This window comes from Phyllobates terribilis, unplaced genomic scaffold (genome assembly GCF_046119375.1).
Source record: "Phyllobates terribilis strain yellow unplaced genomic scaffold, ASM4611937v1 Scaffold_8__6_contigs__length_399053987, whole genome shotgun sequence".
Classification (NCBI taxonomy): domain Eukaryota; kingdom Metazoa; phylum Chordata; class Amphibia; order Anura; family Dendrobatidae; genus Phyllobates; species Phyllobates terribilis.
Window position 1 is genome coordinate 107,693,877 of NW_027362768.1, and position 13,118 is coordinate 107,706,994.

At 43.4% G+C, this 13,118-nt stretch overlaps 1 protein-coding gene across 1 annotated transcript in view; it reads left to right on the forward strand.

Moving 5' to 3' along the window:
• Positions 1-5,136: 5,136 nt before the first annotated feature.
• The window catches only part of BTBD8 (BTB domain containing 8), a 101,337-nt gene continuing 93,355 nt past the window's right edge, over positions 5,137-13,118 (forward strand). The window contains exons 1-3 of the mRNA XM_073643188.1: positions 5,137-5,607; positions 9,389-9,562; positions 11,646-11,857. Of these exons, the coding sequence (XP_073499289.1) occupies positions 5,489-5,607; positions 9,389-9,562; positions 11,646-11,857 (505 nt within the window). The 5' untranslated portion in view covers positions 5,137-5,488. The remainder of the gene's footprint in view (positions 5,608-9,388; positions 9,563-11,645; positions 11,858-13,118) is intronic.

Genomic DNA, 13,118 nt, shown 5'->3' on the forward strand with positions numbered 1-13,118 from the left:
CTCTGAAACCAGCAGTCAGAATAAATCCCTGTATCAACCTACTATTTTATTCTATTTTTAAGTATATGCAGAAATCTGCCTGGTATCTAGAAAAGCATCCAGTCCCCGCTTGAACTGGTTTAGTGAATCCGACAATACCGTCTCCTCACTCAGTGAATTCCATATTCTCACTGCTCTTACCGTAAAGAACCCCTTCCTATGCTGGTGCTGAAACCTTTTCTCTTCCAGTCTTAGTGAATGCCCTCTTGTTACCGTAATATCCCTCCTTTTGAACAAATCCCGGGCAAGGTCTCTATACTGTCCCCTAACATATTTGTACACATTTATTATGTCCCCCCTCAACCTTCTCTTTTCCAGGCTGAATAGTCCTAGTTTTGCCAACCTCTCTGGGTATTGCAGTCCCTCCATTCCCTTTATTCATTTTGTTGCCCTCCTTTGTACCTTTTCAAGCTCATTTATATCCTTTCTATATATTGGGGCCCATAACTGAGCACAGTATTCCAAGTGTGGTCTGACCAGTGCTTTGTACAGTGGAAGAACAATGTTCTCATCCTTTGCAGCTATACCTCTTCTGATACATCCCATTACCCTGTTTGCCCTTACAGCAGCGGCCTGACTTTGGGCACTCCAATTTAGTTTGCTATCAATCAAGATGCCCAAGTCCTTCTCCATCTCTGAATTCCCCAATGATTTCCCATTCAGTGAGTACTGGTGACTTCCATTTTTCCTTCCCATATGTATGACCTTACATTTCTCCTCGTTAAACCTCATTTGCCATTTAATGCTCCACCTACCCAGCTTATCCAAATCCCTCTGTAGGTCTTCACTATCCTCTTTTGTATTAATTGTTTTACATAACTTTGTGTCATCTGCAAATATTGATATTTTACTATTTATCCCGTTGACTATGTCGTTAATAAAGATATTAAATAACATTGGGCCTAGTACAGACCCCTGTGGTACCCCACTAGTGACGCTTACCCAATCTGAGTATATTCCATTTATAACCACCCTCTGCCTTCTATCCTTTAGCCAGTTAGCTACCCACTTGCAGACATTTTCCCCCAGCCCCATCATTCTCATTTTGTATACCAACCTATTATGTGGCACGCTATCGAATGCTTTTGAGAAGTCGAGATACACGACATCCACTGGTTCCCCCTGATCTACTCGAGAGCTAACCTCCTCGTAGAAGTCAATCAGGTTTGTTTGGCAGGAGCGATTCCTCATGAATCCGTGTTGGTTCGGTGTTAATAGATTATTAGCGTCAAGATGCTCCATGATTGCCTCATTAATAAAGCCTTCAAAAATTTTGCCCACAACGGACGTCAGACTCACCGGCCGATAGTTTCCGGCGTCACTTTTCGCTCCCTTTTTGAATATTGGCACTACATTCGCCTGTCGCCAATCAAGTGGTACAGACCCAGTCTCAACAGAGTCCTTAAATATAAGATATAACGGTCTGTCTATCACATTACTTAGTTCCCTTAGTACCCGTGGGTGTATGCCATCAGGTCCTGGTGATTTGTTTATTTTAATGTTACTGAGGCGTTTCTGTACCCCAGCTTGGGTTAGATTTGTCATACTTAGTGGAGGATTAAGCTTGTCACTTCTCATTTCGCCTGTTAGTTCTTTTTCCTTTGTGAAAGTTGACGAAAAAAATTTATTTAATAGATTAGCTTTATCCTCATCTTTCTCTATGATTTTGCCTTCATCACTTTTTATCGGTCCAATATTATTCGATTTAATCCTTTTACTATTTATATACGTAAAGAACAGTTTGGGATTTGATCTACCTTCCCTAGCAATACGTCTCTCTGTTTCCTCCTTTGCTATTTTTATTTGTTTTTTGCAGGTTCTCGTTTTTTCCTTGTAACACATTAGTGCCTCCTTGCTGTTTTCCTGTTTTAATCTCTTGAATGCCTCTTTTTTGCTATTTAACGCCCCTTTTACGTTCTTATTCAACCATATTGGTTTCCTCTTATTTCTGGCCCTTTTATTCCCATACGGTATATACCTCTCGCACTGAGTATTCAGAATTCTTTTGAAGGTTTCCCATTTACTATTCGTATTTCCTTGATTAAGAACTTTGTCCCAGTCTATAAGTTGAAGGTTTTCTTTCAGCTGATCAAACTTCGCCCTCCTAAAGTTTAATGTTTTAGTTGTTCCCTTATTGATAACCCTACTGAAGGGCATTTTGAAATTGATAATATTATGATCGCTATTACCTAGGTGCCCCCCTATCTGTACCTCAGTTATTCTATCAGGCCTATTAGTCAATAATAAATCTAACACGGCCTTCCCTCTCGTTGGTTCCTGCACTAGTTGGGAGAGATAATTATCCTTGATATTTGTCAAGAACCTTTTTCCTTTCTGAGATCTACAGGTTTCTGTTTCCCAGTCAATATCCGGGTAGTTGAAGTCCCCCATTACAATCACCTCATTATGCTTTGCTACTTTGTCTATTTGTCCTAATAGCAGTTTCTCATTCTCCTCTGTTATATTGGGTGGCTTATAGCAGACCCCCAGTAATATTTTATTATTATTTTTTGCCCCCTCTATCTCTACCCACATGGACTCGACCCCCTCTTCTCCCTCTCCTATATCTTCCCTTAGTCTGGGCTTTAGACGTGACTTTACATATAAGCAGACTCCTCCGCCCTTCCCCTGTTTCCGGTCCCTTCTAAATAAACTATAATCTGTTAAATTTACCGCCCAGTCGTAGCTATCGTCTAGCCAAGTCTCTGTTATACCTACGATGTCATACCTCTCCTCCGATATAAGCGCCCGCAGCTCATCCGCCTTATTGGTCAGGCTTCTTGCGTTGGTCAGCATGCAAGATAAAACTTTGGGGTTATTTAGCATCCTATTCTTCTCTAACGATCTAACTGTACTATCCCCACCCCCCTCTCCACCCTCATTATATTCACTTCTCCCCTTCCCCCTTGCTTGCCTCACATCCCACCTATTTCCTTGGTTTCCCCCCTTTGGATTCCAGTATCATCTCTATGCTGATGACACCCAATTATACACTTCTTCCCCTGAAATCACCTCTACCTTAATACAAAATACCAAGGAGTGCTGTCATCATGTCATCCCTCTATCTTAAACTGAATCTCTCCAAAACTGAATTTCTTGTGTTTCTTCCCTCCAGTAACCTAACTCTACCTGACATTTAAATTACCTTGGAGGGTTCAACCATAACTCCCAAGCAGAACACCCGCTGCCTTGGGGTCATATTCGACACTAACCTTTCTTTACTCCCTACATCCGATCACTCACCCGCTCTTGTCACCTGCATCTTAAAAAGATCTCCAGAATCCGACCGTTTCTCACCTTGAAACTGCTAAAACTCTTACTGTCAGTTTTATGCCCTCTCGTCTGGACTACTGCAACTCTCTTCTGATCGGTCTCCCTCTTACCAAACTTTCTCCTCTTCAGGCCGTCCTGAATGCGGCAGCCAGGGTCGTATTTCTGTCCAGCCGCTTCACCAATGCCTCCATATTGTGCCAGTCATTACACTGGTTGCCCATTCGCTACAGGGTCCAATATACACTCATCGCTTTCATCCACAAAGCTCTCCACAGTTCTGTACCACCTTATATCTCCTCTCTCATCTCTGTCTATCGCCCTACACGTGCCCTCTGTTCTACAAATGACCTAAGACTAACATCCCCCATAATCTGAACCTCGCACCTCCGTCTCCAAGACTTCTCTCGTGCTGCGCCAGTTCTCTGGAATGCTCTACCCCAGACGACCTGACTGATGCCTAGCCCCTCACGTCTTCAAGCGTGCTTTAAAAACCCATCTCTTTAAACAAGCCTAACACCTCAACTACTCAGAAAACTAACTTTCTCCTGTCCCCTCCTAAATATTATTCAGAATCTGCTCCCTCCTATTCATCTGTCTCCACACCCTCCATGCACACGATAACTGCACTTGATTCTTGATAATTGCACTTAAACATACAGGCTGATGACCGGATCATGCAGCTTTATATGAAAATCCCTATTTATTATAATTGCTGGACCTGAAATAACAAGCACTTTTCACCTATTGTGTCCCCCTATTTCCTTGTAGACTATAGGCTCGTGAGCAGGGACCTCACTCCTAATGTAACTGTTTGTACTGAATTTATTGTCTATACATGTCTCCGCTTAATTGTAAAGTGCTGCGGAATACGTTGGCGCTATATAAATAAAGATTATTATTATATGGGCCCTTTGCACCCCAATAGCTCATCATAATGCATAATTCCACCTACTTTGGAGATGGTAGTGGCCCCCTTATCTCTTGGGCCCCAGTGTGGCTGCACAGGTTGCACCAATGATATGTTCGCCCCTGCATTAAATCTTTGTACTGAATCATCACCCACCATTCACTTTCTTATGCGTTTGAGCAGCTGTCTTTAACATTATGTAATTGTCCTTTATTTAGTATATCCGATAAATACTATGTGTTATTTTGGGGGCAGCCTTGCCCCTTTATTTTTTGTTCTTGTATCTTTTGTGTTTCGGATGCCTTATAAATATCGCTGTATTGTAATTAAAAATGCATAAAAAAATTATATGGAAAATAACGCAACAAAACATATTAAAACCGCCGAAAACCACATCTTTTACAAATGATTTTTAGATGTGAATTTTTCTGCCAGAAAAATCCACATAAAAAAAACTCCATGTGAACGCATGCTAAAAAGCACATGAAGAAAAAAATAACCAGATACGTGCAGTATTGGGGCGCTTTTTTCATTCACAGAAATGGGAAACTTGACTAGGAATCCGTGATAGAAACCACAATAAAGCAATCCTCTGTGTGATCGTGCCCTTAGAATTGTCAGGTCACCAAAAACACTTTGGAGAAAGAGGTAAAAAAAAACCCTTTGATAAAGAATAGGTATCAATGAAAACAGAGGAAAAGATGAAATAAAGACGAGGAAGTGGAAACCTGCGGCAGCAGACGCACAAGAACCGCAGAAGTGACGCACGGCTCCCCTCCAGCACACTGCGGGTTAATAATTGCCCCTTTCCCGCCTTCCCGGCCATCTATTCTTAGTTGACCAATAGCAATGCACCAGATGTCGGAGTGACGGCTCCTATTGGTCTATGTTACTGCTTAGGGGCGTGACTTCCGGGACTGACGTCATCGAGCCGGCCAGGAGTCCTGGTTCGAAAACAAAGTGCTGTGTGCTCCCGGCTGCTGTATGCCCCCCGTCCTGCAGTGTGCGCTCCCCGTCCTGCTCCCTCCGGTGCCGGCCCGGGCGTCCTGCCGGTGTGACGTCTCCTGCCTCCGCTGTCTTTCCCTAGGGTGGTTGCTTGGTGACGGCTTTTCTGCGCCCAGGGGTGATTAGTCCCCAGCAGCTGTGGCTGCAGACAGTGTGCACAATGCAGGGCTTGTATAAGTGACTGCTGCTGTGAGCTTCTGACCACTGACTATACGATCTATGGAGTCTGCATTCACAGGTAACAAGCCCCAGTGACCACCACTGATGATGGCATCGTCGTCCTCCGGCTGTACAGGACCCAGGGGGCTTCATGCTAAGGACGTGGCAGAGCGGCGCCGGCTGCGGGATCTGCTCTGTGATGGGCTCGGTAGAGATCTGCTCAGGTGATGTATGGTCCTTATGTGTGCGGCGCACCTGACAGCAGCCAGTGTCACGCACCGGTCCTGTGCTTAGTCACAGACATTTGCACGATACTCGCTGAGTAGGGATAAGTTGCCCCACCATTGCCCAGAATGTAAGGACTGCTCTTTGCCCCCTATTTCGGATCCAAAGGGAAACTGCCACCTTATAGAGGACCTGCCGCTTCTCCTTACCAGTCTGATCTAGTAATTACCTGTATTCCCCATGTTATGACAATTTTGGGGCATTTTACCTAGAAGGTTCTGTCCACTACTTATTAATGACTAGAGACGAGTGAACCTGTACTGTAAAGTTTGGGTTTTGTACGGGGCAACTAGTGTCTGGTGCTGAAGCCCAAATATGGGCTTCTCCGGGAGGTCCGTTTAAGTGTACGGCATTACGGGAGAACAGAGAGAGAGCGCCCCTTAGCCCTTACTATGACCATTTTACAACACAAATGTTCAGGTGCCCATTGACTTCTATGAAGTTTGGGTACCCGAACCGAACTTTGGACGAAAGTTTGGATGAACCTGAACATCCACGGGTCTGCTCATCCCTATTAATGACCCAACCTTGGGATAAGTAATCCAATATCTGATCCAGCACCCCTCCGATCAGCTCTGGCAGTGAACAGATGTAAGCTGAGCCGCGCTGTTCTTCAGAGCGGACAACCGCTGTTCTGAGGGTTCCAGAGGTCACATCCCCACTGCTCAGTTATGGGTTGACAATATCAAAGTAGGGGACCCTTTAAAAGTCTGTATTTTTTACTCTTCCTCTGTTATTCCTCCTGGATGTGTATGAATTGAGAACCAGGGGAGTGTTTTCATGGACCACCACTGTTCAGTCAGTGATCACTATATATAGAGAGGGGAAAGAGTAAACACCCACTTGGCAATTTTGTTTCCAAGAGGAATAAGAGGAACAGCGCAATGCAGAGTTATTAAGAAAAAGCCCCAGAATTGTTATATTATATGAGATCTGAGTAAAACGGACCAGTCAGGGGACGTGACCGATGCTTTTGCAGAACAATATTTATGTGAACCATTTTTCGATACGGTTTTGCTCAGTTAATAAAAAGGGGAAATGTTTTAAATATTAAATAAAAATGAATACACATTAATTTCAACCGGTTTGTGTCTGCAGCTCTTACATAGTTTCTTGACAGCAAACAAACCTGTGGTCATAATCCCTTGTTGTCTTCTCCATCTGTAGCCTACAATGTAGTGGATGTATGAGGGAACACTGACTTGTCCATAAGGCTTAGTGCCCACGATGCAGAAATGAAGCAGAAATTTTCCTGAGCATTTCTGCATCTCCTTGGCAGAAAAACGCATGTGGTTTTTACATGTGTTTTTGACGCGTTTTTCCAATGCATTGTATAGGCAAATACGCATGCAGAAATGCACAAGAATTGATCATGTCCGTATTTTTTCTGCGAGTAAAATCTGCGCAGAAAAAATACGAACCATGTGCACAGAACTTGCAGAATGTCATAGGAAGTCATGGGATAAGGTATGCAATGCATTTCTGGAGCCTTTACGCGCTGCAAATACGCACCAAAAACGCATCGTGGGCACACAGCCTAAGGCTGCGTGCCCACGATGTGCTTTTCATGCATTTCCGCTGCGGAATTTCCGCTGCGGAAACGCATCAAAAACGCTTGGTAATCCGCACCCCATGGTCCCCAATGGCATTCCGCAATGTCAATGCACATGCTGCGAATTTTTCCGCAGCGTTTCTGCAGCGCAAATAAATCCGCAGCATGTTCATTAATTTTGCGGAAGCGCCGCCATTGACTTGCATTGAGACGCATAGAATCCGTGTCTGTACATTTGTATAAGCGGATAATATGCGTCTCTATGTGCGGATGGTACCGAGTTCTGGAGGAGAGAAGACTCTCATCCAGACCTGGGTACCATTGTACCTGTAAAAAAAAAAAAAAAAAAAAAAAAAAAAAAAAAGAATAAAATAATAAAGTGTATAGTCACCTGTCCGGCAGCTTCTCTCTGCTTGCTGGCAGCGCTCATCTTCCCGTTTGCATGGATTTATATAGTGTGACCTAGTTGTCAAGCACTTTCCAAGTGATGCTATCACCTGGAAAGTGCTTGTCAGTCCACATGCGGAAACGCATGCGTTAACGCATGTGAATCTGCATGTGAATCCGCATGTATTCTGCAGGAAAAATGCATGCACAATCTGCATGCGTTTTTTCTGGCAAGGGAGATGCAGAAACGCTGCAGAAATTTTCTGCTTCATTTCTGCATCGTGGGCACATAGCCTAAGAGTCTACTGATGGCAATCGCTGATTGCAGATCTCTCTGGGACAATCCTAGAGACCATAGACTGTATGGATCCAATTCCCCATACACCACAATGTGCACAAACATTACAACGCCGCTCTTTTAGGCTATGTGCCCACGTTGCAGAAATGAAGCAGAAAATTTCTGCTTCATTTCTGCAAGTCCTCTCCGGAAAAACGCATGCGGAATTCCGCACGCGTTTATCGCGCATTTTCCACATGCGGAATTGCCTTGCGATTTTTTTAATGCATTACAAAAGGCAATTCCGCTTGCGGAAACGCAAAATTAATGAACATGCTGCGGATTCTTGAGCGCAGCTTAAACGCTGCGGAAAAATCCGCAGCGTGGGCATTGACATTGCGGAATGCCATTGAGGACCATGGTGGGGGGGGCGGATTACCAAGCGTTTTTTAAGCGTTTACGCTGCGCAAATTCCTCAGCTTATACGCTTGAAAAACGCTACGTGGGCACGCAGCCTTAGGATATGAATAGTGATGTAGATGCAGGACTGAACAGGGAATTTTTTCTATCATTTTGATGGCCTGATATCTGTGCAGACAGATCCATTCTGTAGAACCTGATGGAGATTGGTCACAGATTGGTGTTCCCGATTTTGCACAGATAAATATCCTGTAACAATTCTACTACACAAAATTAATTGGGTGACACGAGAAAAAAAAGCTTTGGTGAGGAGCCTTGTAGTATGATGAGGACTTTCATCTTCTGAAACCATTGAAGTGATGTCCCATGTTCTCAATCAGTAGCCTACTGTTCCCCTGCTTCTGGGGGATGGTGCGCTCCTGATTGACAGTTCGGACCTGAAGCATGGTCAGGGGTCTGGCCCAAACTGTGGGCTCTCCAATGTTGCAAGTAGAGGTTGCTTTCTTTCTGCAGAAACTGAGGTGCACGGGGGGGCTTGAAAATGACCGGATCCAGCTATATATATTTTTATTTAAAGGGGATGTCCATTTTTAGGAAAGTGTGCCCCAAACTCTGTAAAATACCAAAACTCAGCAGGTACTCTCCTTGACTAGGGCTGGCTCCCTGTTGCTGCTCCGGCCTCAGTGGTTTGGCGGTAGTGGTGATGTAATCGTGGTGATGTCACTACTCCAATCTAATTGCTGAGCTGTGCCAAGGTTGACAGCATGCACCACTGAAATTAGAGTACCAGAGTTTGTAGCTCACTTTCCTGAAAGTGGATCACCCCTTTATTAAGAAGCAAACCCACTTCTAATAGACTGCAGCGCTGGCAGGTAATGAGCAGAAAACAATAGAATAAATAATCCCTCCATTCTTGAGAATAGAGAGGATTTTTAATAGCAAGTAAATTGCAAAGATGCCTGTTCTTACAAGTACTCTGCAACTTTAACCATTTATAATAAGACCCCTTTAAAAGCTGCGCTCCTTTTTAATGTTGTATATTTCTCACACTTTTGCTCAACTCCAAATCCTTTTTCCTCTCCAGACTTTTAAATGAAGACATTCATACAGATGCAGTTCTTCTTGTTGGACAAACACAATTTAAAGTGCACAAGGCCATGCTATGGGCGAGAGCTCCAGAATTCTATATGTGGGTCTCAAGATGCAACCCCTTCACTGTGCAGAATGTGGAGCCATCTGAGATGCAAACCTTTCTTCAGTAAGTCCAAAATACAGAACGCTGTAGCGTTTGAAAAGCATTGTTTTTTACGGTGGTTATTCTCTTCAACCTTTTGCAAAATATGTATATTTTTTCTTTTTTTGTTAGTGGTTAAAATACAATTTGGTGATTTTTATATATACTGGAAGATGGATCCTTTGCTTTTCTTGGACAAGTCAGGAATGGCGACAGGTCTTGCAACCTATTTTAAAGTGGTCCTATTTGTCTCCCATGAAAATACAGAGGATAAACTCTACACAGCCATCTGCATGGAACATGTGCATATTTTTGTTGCAGATCTTCTAACATGTTTCACAGAAAAAAATTGGACGAAAACACAGCCTAAAGGTTCATTTATGCTGCAAGATTATCGTGAATGATAATCGTTCAGTTTAAACAGGCTGCTGATCACCCGTCGAACAAGCAAAATGCTCCTTTGTTGGGTGAAATGATCTTTTTCGTTGCGCAAAAAAAAAAATCATTGTTTTCGAAAGCACATAGTCCTGTCTAATCAAGGCTTGGGCTTGCTGCCTATATGCACTGAACGATCCGCTACGGATAATCTACAGATGTGCAAACAAGTTGCTGATTGGTGGTCTCATACACACTCACTGATCGGTGAAACTAAATGAACCCTAAAGCTGAAAACCAGCTGAATTCTGACTTTTTGTGATAAGAATGAAGAAGACCTCATATAACCTCATAGTCAATAGAAGTAAAGCTAAAATACTTAAACTAAACTATAACATTTATCTTTGTTCTCATTTGGTTTATGACCACAAAGTTCATCTCCGCTTTCATGTGGTCATAAATCGGCACAGAGGAGCTCAGAAGATGGAAGATAAACTCTTGTCAGAAAGAGCTCACTGATTGGTATAACAGTCATGCATTTTCTGCTTGATGGAGTTTGAGTATGTGCACACAGTCAGAAGTCGCTGCGTGTTTATGCAGCGTCAAACCCGCTGCGGCCAGATGTTACAGCATAGTGGAGGGGATTTGTAGAAATTCCATGTCCACTGTTCGTCACCGTGCTATAAATAGAAAAAGATCCCTGCACCCACAGAAAATCCTAAGAATCCCATTTTTCTTTTGTATGCGTCTCCGTGCACCTGCAGATCACCTACAGACATGGACATGCAGCATGTCTGTCCAGACCGCAGCATGTCAATTTCTCTTGCGTTGACTTTAGTCTCTGCAAGAGAAATTAGATCACTGCAATGTATTGAATGTGAGGAATCCGCATGGTTCAATGAACACATGCAGATTCTCCTGCGTTCATATAACGCAGCGCTTTGGACGCAGCATAAAGTATGCTGCGTTCAAAGCGCTGCCTGTACCGATCGTGCACTCATACCCTGAGAGCAATGGGAGAGACTGTCTAAGCTGTACAGTGAGTTTATACTTTCCTGAACTATGGATTGCTCTCATCTCGCTTCCTCCTGTCCTGTCAATTATAGTCATCCAATTACAAAGGAAGCTAAAGGGAAGCTACTCAGCAAACACTTCTCATTCAACCAGTGTTAACTGGAACCCGTCAGCAGGTTGTTATTATGTAATATGTGAGCAGCGTGACCTAGGGGCAGAGACCCTGGTTCTAGCAATGTATCACTTACTGGGCTGCTCGGTGCAGTTTGATAAAATCCCTGTTTTTTTTCTGCTGTAGATCTAGCAGTGCTCAAATGCTGAGCTGTGTACAACCCCACCCACATCCTTGATTGGCAGTTGTTTTGATTGTCCGCTTCCTGTATACTCTGTATAATCAGTGGTGGGGGCGGGGTTGCACAGATTAGCTGGACTGTCTGGCACTCGACACCTAGTCCTGCAGTGATAATCTCCTGCTGGTAAAGCACTGATTGTATTGAAACTACAGAAAGCTGCTGAGCCAGTCACACATCACTGGAACCAGGCTCTGTCCCTACATTATGCAGACAGATTTCCTTTAAGGGGGTATTCCCATCTAATAATGATGGCTTATTATGAGGATCTTCCTTACTACCTTTTTTTTTTTTCTTTTTTTTTAAAGATGTCTTAAACTTATGCTCTCTATTTAATATAACTTATTAGTTTTATTGCTGTTTTTCAGGCTGCTATACTCCTCTCCATGGAAAGTTAAAGATCGAGAAGATCACATTCTTCAGATGGTAAAAGATCAGCCCCAGCTAAATCCAGAACACAACCATGATATATGCGATGGAAAGTGTACGACACATTCTACTGTGGAAAATGACAACGTTCCCATGAGTAATGATTTTGTTGCTGAGAGGATGGACACAGAGGAAAACCACAACTATGATGGTAAGATGTAAGATTTCCACCAGCTGGTACAAGTGGCCCGTACACATGGCAATTACATCCTAGAAAACTCACATGTTTAGATGCTTTTTTTCATGCTTAAAGGGATTGTCCACTTTATCGTTATGTTAACAGGTGTGCGGGGGACATGATTTTGTGTACATTTATTATAAGTATTGCAGGTTCTTATCCTGCACTTGTTAGGACAGTCTTCTGCCAACGGAATAGCTCTGCCATGCATAAAATGGCTGCTAATGGAGGAGCATGTGACCAGATCGGTCCATCAACCTCCTCCAATAGGAAAGCGGCTTTCCCGTTTAAGGTATTTTTTAATTGGATGGGTCTGGTCACTGGCTCCTCCATCAGCACCCATGAGGAAATTGAAGCTAACAAGTGCAGGAGAAGAATCTGTTATACAATAGTAAATGGCACAAAATCATGTCCCCAACATATACAGGTGCATCTCACTAAATTAGAATACCGTCAAAAAGTTAATTTATTTCAGTTCTTCAATGCAAAAAGTGAAACTATATAGTCATTACACACAGTGATCTATTTCAAGTGTTTTTCTGTTAATGTTGATGATTATGGCTTACAGCCAATGCAAACACAAAAGTCATTATCTCAGTAAATTAGAATACTTTATAACAGCTTGAAAAATGTTTTTAAAATCCGAAATGTTGGCCTAGTGAAATGTATGTTCAGTAAATGCCCTCAATACTTGGTCGGGGCTCCTTTTGCATCAATTACTGCATCAATGCGGCATGGCATGGAGGCGATCAGCCTGTGGCTCTGCTGAGGTGTTATGGAAGCCCAGGTTGCTTTGATATCAGCCTTCAGCTCGTCTGCATTGTTGGGTCTGGTGTCTCTCATCTTCCTCTTGACAATACACCATGGATTCTCTATGGGGTTAAGGTCAGGCAAGTTTGCTGGCCAATCAAGCACAGTGATACTGTTGTGTGTAAACCAGGTATTGGTACTTTTGGCAGTGTGGACAGGTGCCAAGTCCTGCTGGAGAATGAAATTTCCATCTCCAAAAAGCTTGTCAGCAGAGGGAAGCATGAAGTGCTCTAAAATTTCCTGGCAGACGGCTGCGCTGACTTTGGTCTTGATAAAACACAGTGGACCTACACCAGCAGATGACATGGCTCCCCAAAGCATCACTGATTGTGGAAACTTCACACTAGACCTCAAGCAGCTTGGATTGTGGCCTCTCCACTCTTCCTCCAGACTCTGGGACCTGGATTTTCCCCTTCTCCCATGA